General features: G+C 37.8%; 1 protein-coding gene across 2 annotated transcripts in view; it reads left to right on the forward strand.

Moving 5' to 3' along the window:
• Positions 1-2,148: 2,148 nt before the first annotated feature.
• SLC66A3 (solute carrier family 66 member 3) overlaps positions 2,149-27,583 on the forward strand; it is a 37,373-nt gene continuing 11,938 nt past the window's right edge. The window contains exons 1-3 of one of the 2 annotated variants that reach the window (XM_031950604.1): positions 2,149-2,423; positions 21,072-21,154; positions 21,456-21,525. In XM_031950604.1, coding sequence (XP_031806464.1) covers positions 2,278-2,423; positions 21,072-21,154; positions 21,456-21,525 — 299 coding nt within the window. In that variant the 5' untranslated portion in view covers positions 2,149-2,277. The remainder of the gene's footprint in view (positions 2,424-21,071; positions 21,155-21,455; positions 21,526-27,583) is intronic. The other variant, XM_031950603.1, reaches the window with a different exon arrangement.

Consider the following 27,583-nt stretch of genomic DNA (forward strand, 5'->3'; position numbering starts at 1 on the left):
AATGCTAAAAAACTATTTTACAGAGAAATCACACAACACTATTGCTCACATGGAGGTCAGAAGAAACCTTAAAAGGACACTCAAAGTCTTTCTGAAGAACTTTGGAATTGATTGCATGATATGGGAGACAGTGGCACAGGACCACCCAGCATGGTGTGTCCATCTCAAAGAAGGTGCTGTGCTCTAGACCAAAGGAGATTTGCAATGGCTCAAAAGAAATGCGGGATGTGCAAATTTAGAGACATCCCCATTCCAAATGTTCATGTGGACTATTTGTACTTATCTATGGGTAGATTGAGCATTCTGAGCTCAGCCACACTGTAATTTGATTCTAACATAGTGATGTCATTTCGGTCCTCTTCAAGAATGAGGGACAATGCCTGGAGAGACTTACATGAACTGATGCTGAGTGAAATGATCAGGACCAGAAGATCATCATATACTTCAACAACAATACTATATGATGATCAATTCTGATGGACCTGGCCATCCTCAGCAATGAGATGAACCAAATCAGTTCCAATGGAGCAGTAATGAACTGAACCAGCTATATCTAGCGAAAGAACTCTGGGAGATGACTATGAACCACTACATAGAATTCCCAATCTCTCTATTTTTGTCTGCCTGCATTTTTGATTTCCTTCACAGGCTAATAGTATATTATTTCAAACTCCGATTCTTTTTGTACAGCAAAATAACTGTTAAGACATATGCTTTAACATACTTAACATGTATTGGTCAACCTGCCATGGGGGGAGGGGGAGGGGATGGGGGAAGGAGGGGAAAAATTCAAACAAAAGGTTTGGCAATTGTCAATGCTGTAAAATTACCCGTGCATATAACTTGTAAATAAAAAGCTATTAAAAAAAAAAAAAAAAAAAAAGAATGAGGGACAATGAGCACACATTTGCATGTGCATATCTATATATGCACATATGTGCAAGGATAGATGTCTCTCTCTATATGTACAACCAGAAAGATCCATTTTCCTGAATTTAAATCTAGCTGTGTGACCCTGGGCAAATCACCTGTTTGTCTCAGTTTCCTCATCTGTAAAATGAGCTGGTGACAAGTGTTAAACCACTGTAGTATCTTTCCACTATCACCTTTCTGAATCTTAGTTTTCTCATCTGTGAAAGAGCTAGTTCAAATACTGTTTTATTATTTATCTCAGAGGGTTCTGGCAAAGTTGTGAACCTCAAAAGATTAGAAAAAAGAGTTAATATTTATATTATCTAAGTTTAATTGAATCAAACAACAAGTATGTAAGTGCCTATGTGCTAGGTGCCAGAGGTACAAGTACAAAGAATAAAACTGTCATGAAGGGCAAAATATTTCCTCAGCTCTGGGTATTTCTTGCCTGAACAGAGGAATTAGAAAGTAGGAATTATATTTGGGGAGGAGAGAGGGGTAGGGAAGGGACTACTTTCTTCTCCTTCTTTGATCTGGCCTTCCTCCACCTAAGAACTTTAATTTTTTCTTGGACCCTATCTCTTTTCCTCTACTTCTAACAGAACTAGCGAATAGGGGAAGCAGAAGGCATAGTCTTAGTAGAAAGGGCACTGAACCAGGACATGCAAAGATCTGAGTTCAAATTCATATTTATATATTCATATTGATATATATCTCAACTTTTTGTTGTTGATGGATAGGAACACAAAGACAAAACCTTCTCTCTTTCTCTCTCTCTCTCTCTCTCTCTCTCTCTCTCTCTCTCTCTCTTTCTCGGCATTTAAGCACTTTAGGCCACATTTATCTTAGAGGGCATTGGATTGACTGGCCTCTAAAGTTCCTTTCAGTTCTAAATCTACCCTCCTCCCAACCCGGCACAACCTTTTTGTCCAGTGTTCAAACCTTTCTCCCCTCTCTAGGCCTCAGTTTCCCCAGTCACAAAATTGAGGGTGAGGGGTGGCTACTGAATGAGCTTAAAGATCTCTTTCAGCTCGATCTCGTCAAACTCCCTCACTCAGCAAGCAGAGAAAGGCGGGGCAGGAACAGAACACTGGGGTTGGGGGCGACCCTTCTTACCAGGATCCCCTCCAGCTAGGCCGGACTGCTCTAGGCAGGGCAGACCCATTACCCGAGCAGCCCCAGACTTGCCGTTTTGGGCGGCTCCGGATGGGAGGAGTTACAGGGGCGGGGGCTGGAGTCTGGCGTGACTGCTGCGGGCTCGGAGGAAGGCGGAAGGAGCCCAGGGAGGACGAAGTTGCTTTTGGCTGAGCTGCAGCCAAAGGGAGGTGGGCAACTTGCAAGTGGAGCCTCGGACCCAGAGCAGCCATGGAGGCGGGGCTGCTCTTGCAATTCTGCAACTGGAGCACGCTAGTGGTGTGCATGGTCATCAAGTTCCCGCAGATCTTCGCCCTGCTTTCGGCTAAGAGCTCGCGGGGTGTCAGTCTGAAAAGTTTGCTTCTGGAGCTAACTGGGTAAGGATGGAGACGAGACGGGAACCAGGACCGGGCCAGGGGCCAGGGGCATCCTCCTGGAGAAAACCCTTTCACAATAAAGAAACTCCTGCATTGTCCCTCCTAGGAGTATTGAGTGGCAGATTTGGGCCCTTTTTAAGAAAAAAATAAAAACAAACTAACAATTAGAACTGCCCAAGAGTGTAATGCTGTCCTAAGTGAGAGTGAATTTTGGGTCATTGGAGGTATGCACGGGGAGTTCACCTGTATGGCCTTTGAGATCCCTTCACAATTTGAGATTCTAGAGTTATTGTCACGTTTTCTCTCTTGCACTAAGCCCGGGAGATGAAGGGACTATCCGGGAGGGAGAGAGCATGAGAGTTAAGCCCTAGCTTCTGAGAAAGCTTCCCGGGGGCAAGGTCTCCACCAGCAGCCTCGGGGTGTGGCCTGAGCTTAGTGCACGCCTGTCTGCTCACTTAAATAAATGTTCCTGCCTCGCTTAACTTCCCCTTGTTTGCTAGGTACGTACTTGAGAAGCTGTGGGTGCACGTGACAATTTACTAGAGTATAAACCTAGTGATGTTAGCTACAGCTTTGGGAATCTGAAGGACCTCAGTTTAGGCATCTGCCAATTTATAATTTCTATAGTAATAAATTCTACTCACGTAAGTGCTATACTCGTAGTAGGAGTTTTTAATGACTATCTGCGCGTTTTGTTGTGGTTAATGGATAGGGATACAAATACAAAACCCAAACAAAGGGTCTTCTGTTTGGGGGCTGTCACACGATTACAAGTCTAGAGAAACTGTTACCATTTGTAAGCCTCAGTTTCCTCATTTGTAAAATGAGATTTTTTTTGTTTGGGTCAGGTTCCTAACTTGGAGTCTGTAAATTTGTTTTTGTTTTTTCAACATTTTTGATCACTATATTTCAATATATTTGATTTCTTTTGTAATCTTATATATTTTACTAAATGTAGTTATTATTGTTATTATTTGTTGTTGTTGTTGTTGTTGAGGCAATTGCGGTTAAGTGGCTTGCCCAGGGTCACAGGTAGGAAGTGCGAATTGTCTGAGGTCACATTTGAATTCACGTCCTCCTAACTTCAGGGTTGTTGCGATTTCTTGTATTTTAAAACATTCAGCCATTCCAGCTGGCTTCAGATTGCAGAAAGGGGCCATGTTACTAAAAAAGCTTAGAACTTTTGGATTAGGTGACCTCTGAAGGCTTTTGCTTTTGATCTGTGGTCTTGCAAATTTGTAAATTACATGGAAAGACAAACTAATTTGTAAATACTAGGAAAGCATTCTAGCCGTTAGAAAAAGAGGAGGAAAATGTTTTTTAAACCAAGCTTTGAAAGGAAAGAGTATTCTGGGAGATGTAGGCAACTGTTGTCTCTGGGAATTCATGGAGGTGAGAGCTAAAACATGCAATTGGGTGAAAGGCTATTAAGACATCTTATTGGGAACTAGGAGTCCAGGAAGAGGAGTGATCAAACAATCAATTAATATTTATTCAGCTCCTTTATGCTAAATGCTGGGAAAACAAAACAAAACAAACAAACAAACAAAAATGGCAAAGGACATTCCTGCTCTCAGGAAGCTGACACTCTTCATGGAGTAGTCCATGAAATAAGTCTGGAAAGTGCAATCGCAGGTATGTCAGAGAATATCCCAAATGCTAGGCTTAGGAAATTGTATTTTGGATATCCTTGGGATTTCAGCAGGGAAATCATTTAGCCAAAGTTGAATCCTCAGGGTTTTTTGTATTTGTTGTTGTTCCTTTTTGCAATAGTGTGGCCCTTTATGATCTATTTAAAATCAATTTGACCATATTTCATGTTCTTTTCACCTACTCTATTTACAAGCCAAATTAGACCTCTCCCACCTCCACATCCAGTTTCTCACCTTTATGCTTTCTTACAGACTATCCCTCACCCTTGGAATATACACCCTACTCAATTCTGCTTTTCAGAATCATCCTCAGATGCCACAAGATCTTTCTTGGAAATCTTCTTTAGTATTCTCTTCCTTTTAAAAATCTCCTAGATCACAGTTAGTCTCTTTCTTGTCCCCTTCATTCATCAGTCCTCATGGATGCAATGATCATCTTTCTGCTGATGATTTTGAAATCTACTTATCCAGCCTTAAAATATCTGCTGCCTTCCAGTTTGTATCTCCAAATGCCTTTTGGATATCTTATAATGAATGGTTGTCTAAAATCATGTCCAAAACTAGAGTCAGTATGCCATACTCTTCCTTCTTCCTAATTACTCTTATACAGGGGTTACAGAGAAAGCCTGAAGCACTTGATAAGATTGTAAAACTCCCAGAGGCAGGATAGGAACAGCACTGATAAGCCCACCCTGGCATCCTGCTTCATGGTGTAAGTCTTTTCCCCCACTTCCCTCCTTTTCACTTCATGGTATCTTTGTCCTTCTTATATATAACAAATTCCTTTAGCTTTTAGGGTTAGTCTGCCAGTCAGTGGTGTAACTTCCTTTCCTTGCTAACAATACTATTCTTTCTATTTTTCTCCCAAATTTATTTCATATTTACCACTCCTGGTGTCTCTATTTTACATCTTCATTTTCTGTAATCTCTTCTTGTAAATAAAGGTACCTTTTGGCAAAAAGAATGTCATTGTGGATTTTTCACTTGTTCCTTGAGCCTTGCACCTTGTACCTCTCACCTTGTATATTGAACTAGGAATTGCTGCCTTGTCCCTGTCAAGAGTAACTTCATAAATCTGACATTTTGGCCTTCTAAGTAGTGATTTTTTCACCATAAACTCTTATTGCCTCCCTCAGTCAGTAGGAATACTAATATAAAGTGTCTACTACTGCTGGGTGTCATAGGAGATACAGGAAATGTTTAATGGTCTTTGAGACCAGATTTGAGAAGCTAATGGTTTGGCCTGGGGAGCAAAATATACAACTATAAAATACAGCAGAAAATAATGCAACGCAAGAAAAATCTCTAATCAGTTCCCACATTTTATGGTATTGCTTTCTTCCATGTTCTGTTCTACTAGAGCATTCTGGGTGAGGCAGCATAGTTGTAGCCAAAGGGACACCAGACTATCAGAGACCTGGGTCTCAGACGGCTGTCTGAGCTGCTTAGCTATTGTGGAGCTTTGGGCAAATTATTAATGGTGTCTTTGCTTCATTTTGTGCTACTACATCTCTGATGACTTGCACGGTATCCGACAGATATATATATGCCTGATATAAGTTAAATTGAATTGACTGAACATTTGCACCTTTCCCTGTGTTGTCAGCAAAATGAGGTCAGGAAGACTTTTCTCTTGCCTTTCTCATCAAAGTTAGAAGATTTCAGTAAGATAATGGATCTGAGAATTGTCTGTACACTAAAGTGCTTTACCAATGGAATAAAAAAATTAATAATAAATAACGTAATGTTATTTGGATCTGTGGTCTCATCGATTTAAAAGTCCACTGATGATAGAGATTGCTTTCTCATCCTTCTGTATTATTCCATTAAATTGTTTGTTTACCTGTCTTGAATTTTTTGAATACCTAGTTCCCCTTCTCCCTCCTCCTTCCCCCCCCCCTTCCATTTATGATCACTATCACTAAGGGGGATAATGGGGAGAGGCTCATTTATTTCCACAAGCCCACTTATTTCCTGTGTGCATTTTCCCCAAATGCCTAGAAGGGAGAATAGATTTCATAACTATAACAGGTCATTCTTAGGAAATATACAAATGGGATAAAAGAGAAAGATAGTAGAAAATAAGTTTCTCAGCTGGAATCTTCCTAATCACTTAGCTTATAAAATTTTCACCTAAGAAGTATAAAAAATTTTATCTTAATTTTACAGATGAGGAAAATGAAGCTCAGAGAGAGTGACTTCCCCAGACACAGTAAAGTCACACACTTTACTTAGTAAAGCACAGAGCTGAGTCCTCTAATTCCAAATCCATGCTTTTGCCACTATATAACATTAGCTCCAAATTTACTCAGACCTTATTCAAGCCTTTCAGTCTATTTTCAATCTATCTTTCCAACTTTCTTATTGAAAAAGACTGAGTCTTTTTCAGTCATGTCCCACTCTTTGTGGCTCCATTTAGGGTTTGGTTGGCAAAGAGCCCAATGGTTTGCCATTTCTTTCTCCAGCTCATTTTAAGGATAATGGAACTAAGGCAGAGTGAAATGATTTGCCCAGGGTGACACAGCTAGTAAGTATTTTAGGGCAGTTTTGAACTGAGGTCTTTCTGACTGTCCACTACTCCACCAAATTGCTTTTCCAGCCTTACTTCCCTAAATACATTTCACTTCTTTTCTGTTTTGTATTTTTGCCTCTGAGCAGGATAGTTTTGGTGGTTCAGTGGAAGAGTGCTGGGTATGGAGTCAAAAATACCTTCTCAAATCTGGCCTTAGACATATGAGTAAGTCACTTAATCTGTTTTCCTCAATCCCCTGAAGAAGGAAATGGCGAATAGTTCCAATATCTTTGCCAAGAAAACTGCATGAACAGTATGGCCCATGGGAGCATGAAGAGTCAGACACAACTGTATGAAACAACTCTGAATGGAGTCATTTTGAGATCAGATCTGAATTGCCCTTGGGAAAATGATTAAAAATCATATTTCTTATGCTGCAAAACTGAGAAAGGAAGACGAGGATGTCTTAAAGTTCATAATATAACTTTATATTATTAAAATATAATATGTGAGATGAGACTTGGTTTGAATAAGCTAAACACTTGTCCATTGGACCCAGAACTGAGAAGGCAGCAAGTTGAGGTGGAAAAAGCCTTCAGCATCCAATAGCTTGAGTTTGGGCCATAACCTCAGCACTCTTAATTATGTTGACAAATCATCATTTAACCTCCCTTGACTTCAGTTTCCTTCTCCAAAATGTAATAAAAAGAAATCCTCCCTATCTTCTAAGTTCTTTTTGTGAATGAAAGTACTTTATAAAAGTGAATTGCTGGAAACTATCAATATGGGACTGATGATGACAGTGAATAACTTCTTTCTCTGAAAGTGCTAGACCTACTCCTTTTCTGTCAAGGAACTGTGAGAGGATGAGTGCCGACCATGATCAGGAAAACATCTTGTTATTCCCCCAGGCCTGGCTTCACCCAGAGACCATGGTTCTTGAGGTTCACTTTAGTTGTGATCAGAAAGAAAGTGGAAAGTGGATAGAGTCTATATTTTAGAAAAGAAGAGAACGGAGACAAAGAGTACATATTTGGGTTTTTTTCATCCATAGCTTTGTGTGGTTTATATCATGAAGAGATGACTTCATCAGGCTAGGTCATAAATTATAGATCTACCAGAGGCTCAAAAGCTATCTAGTCTGTCTAAACCTATGTTTTATAGAAAGAACCAAAATACAGAAAACAAATTCGAAGTCATCAGTGTACAGAGCTAAAATTCAAATCCATGCTTCTTTGAACTATATCATGCTTCCTCCTTAAAAACGGAAAGGTATTAAGTATACATAGAGTCTAGAAAAGGGATAGTTGGGTCCTAAAAGACCCCAAAAGCTCCCTGAGGATAGGAATTGTCTTTTGCCTCTTTTTGTATCTGCAGCACTTAGCACAGTATCTGGTACTTCCTTCCTTTTCTTCTTCCTTCTTTTTTTCCTTCCTTCCTTGTTTCTTTCTTTCTTTTTTCTCCTGCTCTTCTTCCTCTTCCTCCTTTACCTTAATATCTTCATATAAAATGAACAAACTGGACTAAGTCATCCCTAAAAGCTCATCTAGCTCTAAATCTTATGATCCTGAAAGCTGTTCAAGCATTACCTGAACCATCCTCCATAATAAATACATATTGGAAGGTAAAAATGGGGATGGGCTGAGACCAGGAAGTTTGTGCATTTGTTTTTAAGACTGTTTCAAATGGAAAGTATAGGTAACCTGATTCTTTAAATGTTCAACTTGGGCATGTCATTGCATAGATTACTCAGAAAATTACAGTTCTAAATTCAGCCATCTCCTAATCATTGTCCTGTAATTAGAGTGGCTCATTGAACTGAGGGTTTCCTTTCCTTTTCTTTCTTTCAGCTAATTTTGTCTTGTCAAAATGTATTTGTTCAGCTTTGGTCAAAATTGAGGGTGGGGGATGGAATGCCATACTCCAAGCTTGGCAAATTTTTCACTTCTACTAAGAACTCAGCATCCAACTTCTTTGTCCTGCTTCCTTTCTTATTCCTGGTATAAGCAGCAGCCATGGAAAAATGGCAAGGAAGAAGTATCAACATTCCGATTATCCATCCTCATCCCAAATCCAAGTTCCTGTCTTAATTTTTTTTAAGACAATTCGGGTTAAATGACATGCCTGGGATTGCACAGCTAGTAATTCAGATTTTAACTCAGGTCTTCCTGATTCCAAGGCTAGTACTGTATCCACTATACCACTTAACTGTCTTTCCCCTTCATTTGACTTCTACCCTCATCAAAAGTTGGCTCAAATACCACTTCTTTTTAGCTTTTTCTAGTCATTCCAAGTTGAAGAAGCAGTCTGTACAGTGGAAACAACACTGTATTTGGAGTCACAGGACCTGGGTTCAAATTCTTTTTTTCTACTACTGATTTTTCTTGGCTTCGGTTTCCTCATCTGTAGAATATGGGACTGGAATAGATGGGATTAGCTGTGATCTGGATTTGCTGGGGCAATAGTTTGTCAACTCCTGAACTAGACAGTTGATCATGAACATCCACGAATATCTTTTCAGCCCAAAGAAGTAGACTCTCCCTCCTATAAATTACCTTATTGCTTAAGTGGCTTTCACAGAATACACCCTTAAGACTGTATGGATGGGGCAGTTAAGTGTCACAGTGGATAGAGCACCAGCAGACATTTAACACTTCCTAGCTGTGTGACCCTGGTCAAGGCACTTAACCCTGATTGCCTCAGAAAAAAAAAAAAAGACTATATAAGCATAAATGATGTTGCAAAGGACTCAAGAGCTCATTTCCTCCAAACCCTTCATTATATAAGATTGGCTAGGTGGCACAGCAAAGACAGTGCTGGGTTTGAAAACAGGAAGACTCCTTAGTAGCTGTGTGACCCTAGGAAAGTCACTTAACCCTATTTGCCTCATTTTCCTAAATGGGATCACAAAGAGTTGGGCATGACTGAAAAACGACACAAAACAACAGTTTGTTTAGCCATTTCCCATTTGATAGGCATAAACTTTGTTTCCGATTCTTGTCTATCACAACAAATGTTTCTGTGAATATTATGGAGTATATGGGGACTTTTTCCTCTACTGATGGCTTCCTTGTGGATATAATTCTAATCATGGAGTTTCTGTTTTAAAGGATATGGGCATTTTATATGTTTAGCAAGATTGTACATGTATACCCTATGTTAAGTTGCTTGCTGTCTTGGAGTGAGGAAAAGGAGGAATGGAAGGAAAAAATTTGGACCTCAAAATTGAAAAAAAACAAAAACAAATTATTACAAATTGTTTTTACATATGATTGGAAAAAATAAAATATTTTTTTAAAAACCTAAATCGTATGGATGCTTTAGTCACTTTGTGTAATTCCAGAATGTTTTCCAAAATGCTTACACCATTTCAAAACTCCAACAACCACCTTTCCACAATTCCTCCAGCATTGATGGTTGTCACTTTTGTCATTTTTGCCAATTTTAGGGATTTTTAAAAATGTGCATTTTCTCTATTATTAGTGATCTGAAGACTTTTCATGTAGTTGTGAATACTTTGCAGTTCTTTTAAGAACTGTTTATTCATATCTACTTGGGAATGGCTCTTTGTCTTTGTTTCTATCTTGGACGCTAAATTTTTATTAGAAAAATTCTATACAAAGATTTTTCCCATTTGATCATTTCTCATTTTATCCAAAATACAATAATGTTGAGTATGTAAAAACTTTTGTTTCAAGTAATCAAAGTTATCTATTTTTATCTTTTGTAATTCCCTCTATTTCTTGTTTGGGTAATCCTATGAGATCCATTTGTCTTTAAACTCCCTCAATCTTCAGATGAGGAAACTAAGCAAGTGATTTGCATAGGGTTGCATGTTAGTGGCAAAACCAGTAATTAATATCATTGAGAGCTAAAAGGGAACTTAGATTTTATTTAATTCTACACCCTCATTTTACAGAGGCAGAAATTACCCAGTAAATTATTACTTGCCCAAGGTCACACAGAAGCAGAGCTGATATTAGAACCCAGGTCCCCTGGCTTAAAATCTAGAATTTTTTTCTACTCTACCCCACTGCAGTCTTTTGTACTTGTTTTCCCTATGAAATTGAAAATTGAAAAATGAGAGGTTAATATAGTATACAGCATGCACTTCCGTATTCACTTGAAGTATTTATTGTTTTTCATGAATAGCTTTTTTCTTTCTCTTTTATTCTTTGTTATTTGGGAAAAAGGAATATATCTGGAAGTGAAAGTGATACAAAACCCCAAGAATCATTAGAGATAAATAAAATAAAGTTGGCAGTCTGTGAATGGTATAAATGGCAACTTTTAAGTCACTTATGAATGAGGATACCATATTTTCAGCCATTTTGGATAAATCTGGATTAATTAAGTCCAATACCCAAATAAGGAGAGAAACAACTTCATTCCTAATCCCTTTTTGGGGGGTAAAAGAAGCCAAGGAACTGAGATTTTATGTAACTGGTAAATGAAGAAGGAATGATAACTTTTTCTCATATGTACAAGTTTTCACATCATTAGGTCAAAGTGCTTATAATTATTTGGCTCTTGGTAAGTTAAGGGACATTCAAATCAATTGTAAAAGCTTATGAATTCATAGATTTATTGCCCGATTCATGACATCTCACTTAATGTTTTTTAAGCACCCTGGCTATGTTGTCAAAACCTGGCCCTGGCCCCTAATCTATACTCACTTGCCAGGTTACTTAAGTACAGCCTCAGTATTCCCACAAAAAACCCTCAAAGATATAGTTTCTGATCCTTGGAAGAGTATATAATCCAAGATAAATACTGATGGGTGTGGAGATAAAAGGTACAAAAGTTCCTTAGAGAGCAGAATGATAAAGTGATATCAAATAGACCAGATGATACCTAGGTTTTGCTAAGATTGTGCCTCTAACAATAATAGCTCATATTTCTATAGTACTTTAATATTTATAATACACCTTATCCTCATAAACAGTCTTTTGAAGTATATGCTATTATTAATCTCATTTTATAGTTGAGAAAAATGAGGGAGATGGGCAAAATGACCTGCTTAAGGTCACAAAGCTGGTGTCTGATGTAATGGGCCAGAACTCTGGAGAAATGTACTTAAAACAAAGATTCTTACAATAAGGTGTTAAGTCAGTGAAATTGATGATACAATGGTTATCTAGTTTAGCATGGTGATTAATAGTTCTCTGGTTCAGTATGATTGATTTAATATTACAACAAATAATGGTTCCCTAGTGATATACTTATACTCCATATACTGCATATAAACTGGGACAAACTCAGCCAGAAAAGGGTCTTGGAGACAGAGCCAGAGAAGCCAGAGGACTGGAGGCTGGAGCACAAGCCCTAGGACTCAGACATTTATTTCATCTCCCACCACTGTGGGGGACTAGAACAGACTCAGAGAAGACAGAGGACTGAAAGTTGGCCTGTCCTCCTACTTCCCCCACTGAGACCAAGGTCTATCTGAAGGGCCTCCAAAAAGCTAGCTGAGCCCCAGACAAGGAGATAATAAAGAATTTGGATTTTATCTCTGGCTATTCTTGGGGTGATTATGCAGTTGAAACAAAGGCTGGTCCAAAGACCTCCAGAAAACCAACTAGAACATTACAGTCTGAGGCAGCATTTGAATTCAGATCTTTTTTCAAATGGTGTGTCTAGCTCTCTATTCACTGTGCTACTTTACCCCTGAAGAGGGTGCTGTGTCAAGGCAGTTGGCAGATTTCCTTCATGATTAAGGCTGAGACCTGTTCTGGAATCTATCCATACAGCTTTGTTAGGGAAAACCTTAATTATATGGAGAATAGACCTGGGTGTTCTGTAAATAGTGGCAAGACTTTATGAATTCCTAGGAAGTTAGAGAAGAATTCCATCAGAAATTCTTCTGAGTTTGGTAGTACTTGGGAAACTTTTGGAGGAGAATGTGGAATTTGGAGTTAGGAATACCTAGATTAAAATTCTCACCTTTGATTCTCACTATGTGACTATGAGAGAGCCATATGACTTCTGATAATACCTGCAGTAAAGTGACTGCTTCAGGCTTCAAATGAGGTTTAAGGCAGCCAGACATGGTGTATAAGGCTCTGGGCTTGCAATCAGGAAGAAGTGGGTTCATAATGACCTGTCTGACACTTAGTATCCTTGACATTAAATCATTCGATTTTTTTATGCACCTTTTTTTTTTGTCATCTATAAAATGGAAATAATAATATTTATGCATTGACTTCATAGGACTGTTGTGAGGCTCAAGGGAGATTATGTCTGTACAGCAGACATTTAAAACTTTAAAGCATTATGTAAATGCCAGTTATGTTAATAATAACAATAATAAAACCAAAGATGAACAGGAAGTCTGTAGACTTGGGTTCTCTTAAACATATTTCCAAGTTTTCACTAACTTTTTTTCACTGTAAAGTGAGCTTTAAAGGAGCTTTAGACTTTTTCCAATTTTTAAGATTTGTCATTCTATGAAATCCCAAGAATAAAAAGCATACTAAAATTCCTGTCTGTGCTAATGAAATTGTATTTTTTTTTTTGGGGGGGGGGGAGTCCATGAATGGCTTTTGTGACTTACAGTCACAGAATATTCTAACTGGAAGTCAAGTAAAAGGAGGAGATCCAATAAAAGGATGAGCATGATGAAGGCTGGAGGAGTGCAGCCAGGTGGGAGAAGGTGAGATGGCTTGGATCCCTATTAATAGAGGATCTGGAAGAAGCTCTCCTCACAGTAGCCTAGTGGGGGCCGGGGAGAGGGGGAAGAGAGGTACAGTACAAGTATTACTGTGCCCATTATACAGAGGAACCAGAAAGAGAGTTAGGGAGGAAGGTAAAGTAATTTTCCTAGGGTACAAACAATACCCAAGTGTTGGGGTCACAACTTGAATCCAGTTCTTCTGTTTGTTGAACAAATGCTCAAAAACAGAAGAAAACAAACCTCACTACATGAGAGAAAGAAACTGTTCATAAATAAACTTACTCTCTTCCCCTTGGATTTAGTTTCTAAGTTTTTATGCCTGTAAAGTATCTGCCATTGTGAGTTATATTTTCTTGAATAGTGGTTTTGCTGAAGCCTGTTTTCCCAGTTTGAATGACCAGATTGGACTAAAGGAGTAAACCCTTGCCTTAGATCTGGCATGGTGAAGTCACTTAATTCCTCTCTACTCAGATTTCAGAGTTCCTGTACCCTCAGCTTCTCCTTAGGACATTAGCAGGAGTGGTGCAAAGAAGCATTCTTAGTGCCACTAAGGGAGGGGCAGTGAATCAGCAACTGAAGTGAGCATGGGCTTAGGGGTCTCCTCCCTTGCCCCTTACTCCTCACTGCCAAGGATAAGACATCTTAAAAGATACCTGAGAAACAGGCTGCAGGCATAACAATGGCAAATATGATGACATTTATGGGGTAAATGAGTGAAGAGTTGAAAGTGTTTTGAATTTGGGTGACTGGGAAGATGATGGTACCCCTGAACAACAGGAAGAGGGAAGATCGGAGGAAAGATACTGAGCTTTCCTTTGGACTTTTGAGCTTGGGATACTTACAGGATATTCAATTAGAGATGTCCAAAATGATGGTAGTGATGATGGACTAGAACTCAGGAGAGAGCATAAGGTTGAATATATAAAGCTGATAATCATTTGCATGGAGATGATAATTTGAGACCAGGTGAACTGATAAGATCACATAGAAGGAAAAAAAGAAGAGGCACCAATAAAGAGTCGGGGTGGAAGGCACTCATAATTAAATGTTTATATATAACAAGGATGAAAATCCAGAAAAAGACACTGAGAAGTGGCCACACAGGTAGGAAGAGATTGGCGAAATCAATGTCATTAAAACCTAGAGGGAAAGATCATTCAGGAAGTCATCAGAAGAGAGATCAAGAAAGAAGATTGAAGAAAGGCTAGAATATTGCTAAAAGGAGAACCTGGGCTTGAGTCTCAACTCTAGTAGTGATCCAGAAAGGGGGCTTGAAAGACTCCTAAATCCAACATCTCAGTTTACAAAGAATAGAAGCATCATGGAAAAATGAGAAAAAGTGTTAAACTTGGAGTCAACTGGATTTGGTTCAAAACCTGTATCTACAACAGGTTTAACCATGGACAAGTCTTTTCTGGACCTCAATTTCCCCATTGATAAAATAAGGAGATTAGGCTGAATGACTGCTAATGTCCCTTCTAGTGCTAAATTTATGATCTTGGTAAACTGAGATTCAAAGAGGCAAGTGCTTTATTTAGCCATGGCCACAGTAGCTGTTGGCATGTGAATCTAGATCTCCTAAGTCAAGAGTTCTTTCCACTGTCCTTTTCCTTTTTTTTAAAACATAAGTAAACCGAGGCACAAAAGTACAATTGACTTTTCCAGGTTTACAGAGTCAGGAAGCAGTATGGAAAGAGCCCTGGATTTGGGGTTAGCAGACCTGCAATCCAGTCCCAGCTTTGTTACTGTTTACAGGTGTAGAGTTTAATCTTTTTGGGCCTCAGTTTCTTAATTTGAACAGACATGTCTGTCATTCCCTGGCTCCAGAAGCTTTAGTGACTCTTTCAGGTAAAACACAAATTCCTGTTTTATACTAAAAGCCCTTCAATTGTCTCTCCTTTCCAGACTCATCTCACATTATTTCCTTCATATATACCAAGACATCAACTGTGTGACTCTTCATACCCAAATCCCCTTTTCTGGATACCACTTCCTTTATGTGTTATCTCCATCTATGTAAAAATGTAAGCTGTTTCCCTTTTGTATTTGTTTTCTTAATACTTAGCAAAATGCCTGGTACATAGAAAAAACTTAATACTTGCTTTTTTTCATTCATGCATGCATGCATGCATTCATTCTTACCTCTTTCTTTGCCTGTCTTTAAGTGCCCTCCCTCCTGAGCTGTTTCTTGGAACCCCCATTTTCTTTAAGACTCAGTCCAGGTACTTACTACATCTTACAGAGACCATTCCGGTTCCCTTAATTGTTAATGGTTTACTGCCTCCTCCAATTATACAAACTGATGCTGAACCAGACAAATAGAACCAGGAATATAGTGTACACAGTAAGAGCAAGATTGTGTGATGATCAACTATGAAAGACTTGGTTCTCTCTCAGTGGTTTCATGACCCAAGGCAATTCCAATAAACTTTGAATGGAAAACCTGCATCCAGAGAAAGAACAATGGAGAAAGAATGTAAATCAACAAATACTATGTTTGCTTTTTTTCTTTTTCTTCTGTTTTTTTTCCTTTTGTGGTTTTACTCTTTTGTTCTGATTTTTCTCTTCCAATATGATTCATAAAGAAATGTGTGTTTTAAAAAAATTAATGTACATGTATAACTAGAAAAAAAAACAATAAAAAAAAGTTAGAAAAAAAAATACTTGCTGAAGTGAATAGGGATTGGATCAGATGATCTCTAAAGTCTCTCCTGGCTAGTCTATCCTGGCTCTAAATCTACCTTTAAGCTTGGAACTTTCAACCTGCTCTACCTGTCTCGCTTGATGATAGAATGAAGTCAAAGAGACAAAGTATCAAAAGCATTTGGAAATCTTATTAAAGAGTCACACCCACAAATAGGTCAAAGATTAGAACAGTCTGGAAGGTCTTTGCTCACTCTACCCCTACTGCTTTAGCATTTTGTTGAAGTCAATCAGTTTCAAGTATTGTCTTTTAAGAAAAAAATTGGTAGGAATTGTACCTGTAGAAAGACTTTTCATTTATTTTAGGTTTATAGACATAGATTTATATGTTTACACATATTTAAGGAGCTAATCCAATTATGCTGATGTATTTGTGTGTGCATATTTATGTATGTATAAGCTTTAATAGCTTTAAAGTGTACTAAGATTTTTGGAGCCCCTTGTATGTATGATGAAATCTTTACACACAGAGACTTTTAATAAGATTGTCAGGAACATAGAATTCTACAGTACTAGATCTTGAAGGGACCTTAAGATATTATCTGGTTTAGCCTCTTCATTGTATAGATGGAGGAAAATGAAATGGATTTGCCTAAAAAACCAAATAGCTGGATTCAGATATAGAACTGGAAGGGACCTTATGAATTATCAACAGGAAGAACTGAATTCCATTCTTGTCTCAGATACTAAACTGTACCCAGGGTGAATCATTTAATCTCTCTCAGCTATGGGGTTAAGTGACTTGCCCAGGGTAACATAGCTAGGAAATGTTAAGTATCTGGGACCAGATTTGAATTTGGGTCCTCCTGACTTTAGGGCTGGTGCTCTATCCACCCCACCACCTAGCTGCCCTCAGCCATTTCTTTACCTGTAAAATTGGAATAATAGCAACTACTACATAAAGTTCTTGTTAAATATATGTTCATATTGACAAGGGGAGCCCCCAAATGCTCTCTCACTCTCTCAGACTTTGGGAGGGAAAGCTTGGGAAACTCCTTCAAAGAAGCTCTCCTTTGAGAGACCCACCCCAGAAATCGAGATAAAGTGGTTTCATTCTGTTATCTGGGTGGGACTAGTTGAGTCCAGGACCACTCCTGCTTAGCCCGAGCTGGAGATGAGATTTCTATACAACCCTACTGAGTTGGAGATTAGTCCAGGGATACCCATTCAATTCGAAGATTCTCTACTCCGATTCTGCTCCCAGCCCCCACCAACAGCTGCCCATATAACAAGCTTCCTTCAACTCAATTCCTTGCAGAGCACCTAAAAGCAGGAATAATGACAAGGAACCTCTCTCTCCCCTTGGCAAAGCTGTGACCCTCTGCCTGTTGAAAAGACATTCTCTTTTCAGTGTTATCTCTCTCACCTATTTTCCTAACAGGACCCTATTCACCTCGGAACCTTGCCACTAAGGAAGTCAGAATAATAAACTTCTTTTGCCAGTTTAACTTTTCGGGTTGATAAATTCATTTACAAAGGATGTGCCCCGACCAGAAGGGGGTTCCCACAACTCCCTGCTCTGTGCTGAACCTCATCAATATGATTTAGCAAATCTTAAAGGACTTTGGAAATGAAATAGTAGTTGTGATGTTGTGGTAGGAGTAGTAATCCAACCATTTTATTTTACAGTGGAGGAAATTAAGAACATCAAAAGACCAGTTCATCATCATATGTGTAACAATTGCTAGAGGTAGGACTTGATGACATGGGCTCTGATTCCAAAGCCATCATTCTGTTTCCCTCATAATGTAACTCTTTGAGAAGAGCCGCTTCTTTGTATCTCCAGTATGTAATAACAGCACATGGCATTTAGTAAATAGTTAACAATAATAATAATGTTAAATTGTTACTATTTATAGTTAGATTTTAAAAAAAGGCCTGAATTCAAATTCGCTCTCAGAAACTTTCTAGCTGTATGATCCTGGATAAGTCACTTATTTCTGCCTCAGTGTCCTCAACTGCACAATGGGAATAATCCCTCCCAGGTTTATTATGAACATCAAGTGAAATAATATTTTTAAAGTGTTGACCACAGTGCCTAGAAAATAGTAGGTGTTATATAAATGCATATTATATTCAACTCATTACTTCCAGTTTATCCCATCCAAAACCTATTTAGTCCCTTTCCTGGTTTCCTTGCAGATTGCTAGTGTGGGTGGAAAGAACTGAGGGAATTAGGAAATGAGATCCATGGCTAGGAGAAAATTCCCTCCCTAAAAAAGCAGCAGCTCATGTTGAGCTGCCAGGCCTCAATTGAGCCCTGTTCTCAGCCTAGTAAAAAAACAAAATACCAGGAAGACACAATTTAAGAAGATTTATTTGTTTTCTTTTTCTAAGTTCATGTTTCTTCATTGCCTTTTTATCGTTTGGAAAATTGCAGATGGTTATTATAAGAGTAATTGTTGGAATTGTTGGAGAACTGTTGGAATACACAGGAGACACGTGACACACGTGACAGTGGTTGCTGGAGATCCAATCCAGACTAAATCTCCTCTTGTGAGAGGATGATACAAGGAGACTGAGAGGCTGTTGTGTTGTCTGACCTCTCTCCTCTTCCCTCTGCCTCCAATTTATCTCATTCCCAGTCTGCAACACCTGTCAGCAAAGGCTGACTTGCAACTCCTTCAGATGCTATGATCCATAGCTGTGGAGGCTCTTGGAGAATTGACTTGTCCCTTAACAAGTAATGAGTTGAATGCTTTGAATTACTTAGGGACCAACATCAGAGAAATTTTTGAGTCTGATTTTCTTAAGAGCCAGTGGTTTGGTGAAGCCAGAAGTTTGGTTCAGGAGATGGTACCAGAAGTCCTATGGAAACAGTCCTAGATTTGGAAGTGGAGGTCTTGGGTTCATATCCTGATTTTGCCGCTTAGTAGATAATAAGTCACTTTGAGAAATTAAATATTTAAGCCTGTTTCCTCATCTGTAAAATGAAGTTAGATTATGTCAGAGGTCCCCTCTAATTCTAAATCTAGGATCCTATGCAGAGCTCTAATTTGTAACCTATGGGCAGCTTGATGCCACCATAGCACATACAGTGTCAGGCCAGGAGTAAGTAAGACTAATTTTTCTGAGTTCAAGTCCAATCTCAAACACTTCTTAGCTGTGCGATCCTGGGCAAGTCACTTCACCCTGTTTGCCTCAGTTTCCTCATCTGTAAAGTGTGCTGGAGAAGGAAATAGCAAAGCATTCCAGTATCTTTGTCAATAAATCCCCAGTGGGATCACAGCGGTGTATGACTGAAATGATTGAACAACAAAGACTTGTAACCAGAAATGAGTGATAACCTGGAATGTGAGAGGCAGTGTGGTTTAGAGCAACAATTTTTTTAGTCTCAAGACCCCTTTACATGCTTAAAAATTAATGAGCAAAAGTCCTCTCTCAGAAACCTTAGGGCATCCTTGACTGATTGATGGGGTAGAATGGCCTGCACTTGGAGAAGGTAAGCCCATACAGGACTTTTTTTTTTCTTGTTTCTGTGTTACTAGAGCATAGCACAGAGTCCAGCATCTTGTTGTTCAGTCATTCTAAATCTTCATGATTCTATTTAGGATTTTTTTGACCAAGAAACTGGAGTGATTTGCCATTTTCTTCTCCAGTTTATTTTGTTGTTGTTGTTTTTGCTGAGGCAATTGGGGTTAAATGACTTGCCCAGGATCACAAAGTTAGGAAATATTAAGAGTCTGAGGTCACATTTGAATTCAGGTCCTCTTGACTTCAGGATTAGTGTTATATCCACTGTGCCACCTAGCTGCCTGTGTTTGTTGTTTTTAAATAGCTGTTTATTTTCAAAATATATACAAAGATAGTTTTCAGCATTTACTTTTGCAAAATCTTGTGTTCAAAATTTTTTTCCTTTCTCCCTACTCCCTTCCCCTAGACAACAAGTAATCCAATACAGGTTAAACAGATGCAATTCTTCTAAACATATTTCCACAGCTATTATGCTGCACAAGAAAAATATGGTCAAAAGGGGAAAAAAAGAAAACAACAGCAAAAAAAGTGAAAATACTATGTTGGGATCTACATTCAATCCTCATGGTCAGTTGTCTGGATCATAAGTTTATTGGAATTAGCCTGAATCACTTCATTGTTGAAAAGAGCCAAGTCTATCACATTTGATCATCACATAATCTTGTTGCTGTGTACAATATTCTCTTGGTTCTACTCATTTTACTTAGCATCAGTTCATGTAAGTCTCTCCAGGTCTTTCTGAAATCATCCTGCTTATCATTTCTTATAGAATATGAACGATCCACTCTATTCATATATCATAACTTTTTCAGCCATTCCCCAATTAATGGGTATCCTCTCAGTTTCCAGTTCCTTGCCACCACAAAAAGGACTGATAAACATTTTTACACATGTTCTCCAGTTCATTTTTGAGGAAATTGAAGCAAACAGGGTTAAGTGACATGACCAGGGTCAGACAGCTAGCATCCCAGGCCAGGTCTGAATGCAGAAGATGAATCTTCCTAACTGGGTCCTACATTGTGCCCACTCTACCACCTAGCTGTTCATGTGTGGCACCTCATAGGTGCTTAATAAATGTAAATTGAATTGAATTGTATATTGGAATTTGAGGTTTCCAGATTGCAGTAGTGTTAATTCAGGTACAAATATGATGAACCTCAGGCATCAGGGAGTCATCCCAGGCTGCCTAAGGAGGGAAAACTAGTCCAGGTTGCATATTGTACAGGTCAAAGCTTCCGCACCTTTTAGCAATGCCTGGGTCCATTAGTGGCCACTGCATTTCTAGCCTGGGTGAAATATAGATGCATCTTTAGCAGGACAAAAGAGAATTGCTTTATTCATATGTTGCTTTCCCCTGGAGTTGTGGGATGGTTGTTTTTATATATACATACACATATATATATTAGCTTAAAGCATCACTAAGACTTTTGGAATTCTCTGTGTATCCATATGATAAAAAGAAAAAAAAATTCAGGGCCTTGCATACCATAGTCACTTAAAAACTGTTGGATGATTATGTTTCTTCTTAGCTTTAGTCTTCTCAGAGGCCAGTTCTATTGATGAGTTTTATCATTGTCGATTGATTCTAAAAAAAGGCCCTTCTGAGCAGAATCCATTTCTTTTTTCCCATACAGATTCCTTGTGTTCTTACGGTACCAGAGTTATTACAGCTACCCCCTACTGACCTACCTGGAGTATCCAATCCTCATTGCACAAGGTAATTATTACCTCTGGGGCTGGTTTTGGACAAGTGCTCAGATTTCACTGATGAAATTCCCTGGGAGGAGAACTTCCTCTAAAAATTCATAATGGCTCCTGCTCTGCAAACTTTAGTTTTAAAGAATTGCCAGGAGACTGGAATCCTAAATGTGTCTCACAGCTAATCTATTTTAGAGGTAAAATTTGAATCCAGGTCTCCTAACTCCATGTGGACAGTCTACCTGTCTCATTATGGCCTTTTATTTTAAATATTCTTTTGTCTCTTCTCTCACCTCTAACTAGATATTTTTCTCTTTCAGATATTGTCCTTTTGCTATGTGTTTTTCATTATGATGGAAGCATGAAGCAGGCCATACCATATGTTGCCATGTATCCTTTTAGTGTCTTCAGGAAGCTGAAATGCCAATAGTATTTGTTATTTGTTGATAGTGTGTGAATTGTTGTTTGGAGTTTGCTTGGTTCTTTTTGGTGACTGGATGAAGATGGGAGTCAATGTCTAGGATAATATGTATGCATTAACAGAGACAGAAATGTACATGTGCAAGCCTTAAATTCACTGATTCCATACAGTAAAAGAGGGTCTTTCTTCTTCCAGCATAGTTGGCAATATCTTATGTCTTTCTTGCCAAATGTTTTCCATAAGCTGCTTGTCTCCCCTTGGTAGTCTATTTCTGCATAAAGCCTAGTGAAAGATCAGTCATTACTAACAACAGTGTTTGCAACTTGATTAATTTAAAACAGGGATTCTTATTTTTTATATGTCATGGAACCCCTTGGGTAGACTATTGAGATCTATTGACTTCTTTTTAGAATGATGTTTTAAAATACATAAAAATATATACTTAGGATTACAAAGGAAGCCAATTATTTTAAAGTACAGTTATCAAAGGGGCAGCTAAGTGGCAAAGTAGATAGAGCACTGGACTTGGAATCAGAAAGGCAAGAAGACCTGAGTTCAAATCCAGTTTCAAATGCTTACCTAGGTGTGTGACGCTAAGCAAATTATTCAATACTGTTTGCTTCAATTTCCTCATCTGCAAATTGAGAGAAGGAAATAGCAAATTACTCCAATGTCTGCCAAGAAAATCTCAAATAGGGTCACAAAGAGTTAGACAAGGCCAAAAAACCGATTGCACAAAACACTTATCACAAAGTTTGTGCACTCCAGGTTAAGGTCTCTCCCTGGTTCAAACTGTTTCATTGGTGGCATAGGGAAAAAAAGTATAAAAACTGTCAGTGTTTGTAGGACAGGAAAAGTCCAAAAAATGAGGTGGTCTGAGTATCCTTCCCTGGTTAGATTAAATCAAGAATATTGGGCGATGCATTTTAAGAACATTTTAAGCTAGGATATGTTCAGGGGGAAGGCAGCTACAAGAGCAGAAGGCCTCAACCCTATGCCACATGGAAATTTATTGAAAGAATTGATGTTTTGTCTAGAAAAAAAAGATTTAGTTGTCTAAGTATTTGAAAGATGAGCATGTATAAGAGAGATTAGACATTATTTTTGGCTCCAAGGGCAGGAAGTTGTAAAGAGATAAGTAGCCTTAATGTAAGAAAAAACTTTGTAGCAATGACAGCTGTCTCCAAAATGGCATGGATTGCCTCAGGAGGGAGTGGTTTTTATTTTGTTTTTTTACCTTTGGGGAGGGCTTTCAGAGAAGGTTGAAGAACTAATAATTATGTTTATTGTAGAAGGGACTATAATTCAGGTATTATGAATTAGAATATATGGCCCTTAAGTCCCTACTAACATTAGAATTCTGAGACTGCCAAAATATAGTCTTGTCTTGTAGTAAGAATGAGTCTTCACCGGCATCCTTTTTTTTTTTTTTTTTTTTTTTTTAATTTATTAACTGGGACTCCATATCTTGCGCAGGCTAAAAGTACAGTTGTCACTCACAAGTTGTAAGCCATTTATTTGAGTGTATAGTTCATTACTAACATGTGGCCTGCATGAGTAACACTCCTGAGTGCAGATCCAAGTAGGTTAAAACATAATTGGGAAATAATTAGCAAAATACATAAAAATGCATTAGAACATATCTATGTTAATGTATGGCCTTCATGGACCACACGTACAGTTAGTGACCCTATTTCTATTTCAGTTTGACACTTCTGGTATAACTGACCCAACATCAGAGAATTCCGAAGAGAAATTTTTATGAACATGGGCAAGTTTTCCTTAAGAGTGTATGGTTTACTGGGATATCACAAAATTCATAAATAAGCTTTATGATTGTGATGAATGAACTGGATTCTCACTGCTACTAGACTATCCTAAAAATTAATTAGGCTAGATTTGAACAATTTGGTAGAGCTGTTACTGGATTTATAGCAAAAGAAATCATGTCAAGTATATTTTTCTCTTCTTATCTGACAGCATAGCTTCTGCAAAGGGCTTGCTCTTTGTGAGCAGAAATTGTAGCCTGCAGGGCAGAAGGGAAGACAAATCTCCATGTATTGCCTTATATTTTCAGTTTTTCTGAAACCTTTCTCATAGGCTTCCCTGTTACTAGACATTTCTCAAAAATTATGGAATTAGATACTTAGATTTGAAAAGGAACTCAGCATTTAATATAAATCTAGTTAAAGCTCTCCTGAAAACAGCATAGAGTTCTCAAATATTCTTTGAATTTAATTGCTGAATTGTTTAAATACATTCAGAAATGGGAAAGTCACTGCCTGATAATGTATATAAGCCCATTGTACTTTTGAAGTGTGCTAATTGTTAGGAAGCTTTTTTTCATATTAAACTAAAATTCGCTTTCCTGTAATGTATCTGTTGCTCTTTTTTTGGACTTCTAAACCAATTGCAACTCTTCAGATATTTAAAGATGGGTGTCATGCCCTCCATTCCTCTCCTTCCTCTCTGATTATCCCCCACAAATCTTTCCTTCTCAAGGCTAAACTTCCATTCCTTCAGCCATGTTGTGTAAGGCATGATCTGATCACCCTGGTTATCACTTCTGGACGTGATTGGGTTTGTCTGTCCTTTGTAAATATGCTAACCTTCTGGTGAGAGGATAAGGAGGGTCAGAATATAAGTGACCTAGTATGAAAATGGCCAGGAAGTGCCTGGTTCTAGGCATGGCAAGGTTCATTGATCAGAGGCCATGTACCAGGGACAGTCTCAGTTGCAGTAGGCAGAGGTTGAGGATTAAAGCAAAGGCACCATGATTTGGAAATGGCTGGAAAATTATAAACTACAAAATTTTTGCATGAACAAAATTAACACACACACACACACACACACACACACATACACACACATACACATACACCCATATACACACGTGTTTCCTATCCCTCTTGACTCTTTAATTAAATTCTGCTCCATAACTTGCCTTGCAATTAAACCTCCTCCCATCCAAGGATCTCTCCCTTGTCTCCTTTCCTCACTCTTTGCTTCTCCATCCGCTCAAACCTCCCCCCTTATTTCTTTATAGATTTTGAAGGGTGCTCTTCATGGCATATATGTAGTGTTGCATATTGAACCCATTTCTGATGTGAGTAGGTTTTCAGAACTATGAGTCCTCCTCCTCCTCTAATGGCTGTGTTTATTCTTCCTCTGCAGCTCATTTTTTATAATATGATTACTATTTTTACCTTAACTCTGTCAGTCTTCCTTTTAAGCAACCCTATTGTTGATGCAGATCTTAAACATATAATATGCATTTCCCATGTAAAAGAAAAACAAAAACAAAAACATAAACAATTTGTCCATATTTAAACAATTTGTCCATGTTAAGTTCCTTAAAATTGATCTTTGATATTGGCTCTTACATGTTGTTTTCTGTTTGGTTGATAGAAAGTCCTGAAAACCTGCAAGTTTGTTGAATGTCCTTTTTTTTCACATTCAAAATTATAAATAATTTTGTTGGATATATTTTTGGCCACAGGCCTAGTTCTTCTGATTGTTGGTAGAAAGGATTCCAGGATCTGTGGTCTTTTTTTGTAACTGCTGCTGTCTTGTATGATTCTTTTTTTTTTTTAAGCTTAAACTCATTTTAATTTTTTTTTTTAATACACACCACTTTATGAATCATGTTGAAAAAGAAAAATCGGAGCAAAAGTGAAAAACCATGGGAGAGAAAAAAAACAAAAAACATAAAAGAAGTGAACATACTATGTGTTGATTTACATTCAATCTCCATAATTCTTTTTCTGGATGCAGATGGCATTTTCTGTCCAAAGTCTGTTGACATTGTTTTAGATCACTAAACCACTGAGAAGTACCAAACCTTTCATAGCCGATCATCACCCATTCTTGCTTTTATTGTATGCAATATATTATTGGTTCTGTGTAAATCTTTCCAGTTCTTTCTAAAATCAGCTTTTTTATTATTTTTAGCTTCATATAACACAATTTATTCAGACATTTCTCAATTGATGGGCACCCACTCATTTTCCAATTCTTTGCTACCACAAAAAGAGCTGCTACAAACATTTTTGCATATATGGGTCCTTTACCTTTCTTCATGATTTTCTTGGGATACAGACCCAGTAAGTGGCACTGTTGAGTCAAAGAGTATGCGCATTTTGATAGCCCTTTGGGCATAGTTCGAGATTGCTCTCCAGAATGGTTGGATCATTTCACAGCTCCACCAGCAATGCATCAGTATCCCAGTTTTCCTGTATCCCCTCTAAATTTATCAATCTGAGAAGTGTGAAGTGGTACTTCAGAGTTGTTTTATTTTGCATTTTTCTAATCAGTACTGATTTAGAACATTTTTTCATATGCCTTTAATTTTGTCACCTGAAAATTGTTAATTTCCTTTGTCGATTTATCAATTGGGGACTGATTTGCATTCTTATAAATTTGACACAGTTCTTTATATATTTTAGAAATAAGAACTTTATCAGAAACACTGGCTGTAAATTTTTTCCCCAACTTTGTACTTCCCTTTAATTTTGTTTGTGCAAAACCTTTTTAATTTAATGTAATCAAAGTTGCCCGTTTTGTCCATAATGTTCCCTAGTTCTTTTGTCATAAGTTCCTCTGTTCTCCAAAGATCTAATAGGGTTTTGTAATGTTCTGATTGTAGCTCTAGCATGAATTGTTTTTTTCTTGTTTCTTGCAAAATTTTCTCTTTGATCTAGGGGTTTCAAATTTGGCAGTAATATTCCCATGTGTTTTTCCCAAAGGATCTCTTTGAGGTAGTGATCATTGGATTTTTTCCATTTCTACTTTCCCCTCATGTTCTATCATTCCTCGACAATTTTCTTGGATTATTTCCTGCATTGTTGTGTCTCTTTTTGGTTATAACTTTTCTGGCATTTCTGGCACTTTATTATTCTTATATTTTTTCTTCTTGATCTGTTCTCCAGATTTGTCATTTTTCTTATGTTTCACATTCTGTTCTATTTTCTCATTCTTTATAATGTTTTGTTATTTCTTGATCTTTCACAGCTTCCCCTTGCTCAATTCTAATTTATTATTATTATTTATTATAGCTTTTTTATTTACAAGATATATGCATGGGTAATTTTTCAGCATTGACCCTTGCAAAACCCTTCTGTTCCAACTTTTCCTCTCTTTCTCCCCACCCTCTTCCCTAGATGGCAGGTAGACCAATACATGTTAAATATGTTAAAGTATATGTTAAACACAATATACATATACATATCCATGCAGTTATTTTGCCGCACAAGAAAAATCAGACTTAGAAATAAGGTAAAAATAACCTGAAAAGGAAAACAAAAATGCAAGCGGACAAAAACAGGAGGAGTGGAAACACTATATTGTGGATCACACTCATTTCCCATAGTTCTTTTGCTGAGTGTAGCTGGTTCTCTTTATTATTGAACATCAATTCTAATTTTTAAAGAATTATTTTCATCTTTTTTTTCAATTTTTTTATTATAACTTTTTATTGACAAAACATATGCATGGATAATTTTTCAACCTTGATCCTTGCAAAAACTTCTGTTCCAGCTTTTCCCCTCTTTCTCTACACTCCCTCCCCTACATGTTAAATATTTTAAAGTATATGTTAAATAGAATATATGTACACATATTTATACAGTTGTCTTGCTACACGAGAAAAATCGGATTTAGAAAAAAGGTGAAAATAACCTGGGAAGAAAAGCAAAAATACAAGCAAACAATAACAGAAAGCGTGTAAATGCTATGTTATGGTCCACACTCATTTCCCAGTGTTCTTTCGCCGGGTGTAGCTGGTTCTATTCATTACAGATCAATTGGAACTGATTTGGATCCTCTCATTGTTGAAGATGGCCACTTCCATTAGAATTGAAAATTATTTTCATCTTTGGGACCCTGTATGTACCTCCTTTTCTGGTTGGTTAACTCTTTTTTTTTCATTATCTTCTTGTTTTTCTTGAGTGGTTTTTATTTTTTTAAAGGTTTTTCCTCTCATTTGATTTTTTAAATTCTTGAATTCTTCTATAAATTCTTTCTGGGTAA

This window comes from Sarcophilus harrisii, chromosome 2 (genome assembly GCF_902635505.1).
Source record: "Sarcophilus harrisii chromosome 2, mSarHar1.11, whole genome shotgun sequence".
NCBI lineage: Eukaryota > Metazoa > Chordata > Mammalia > Dasyuromorphia > Dasyuridae > Sarcophilus > Sarcophilus harrisii.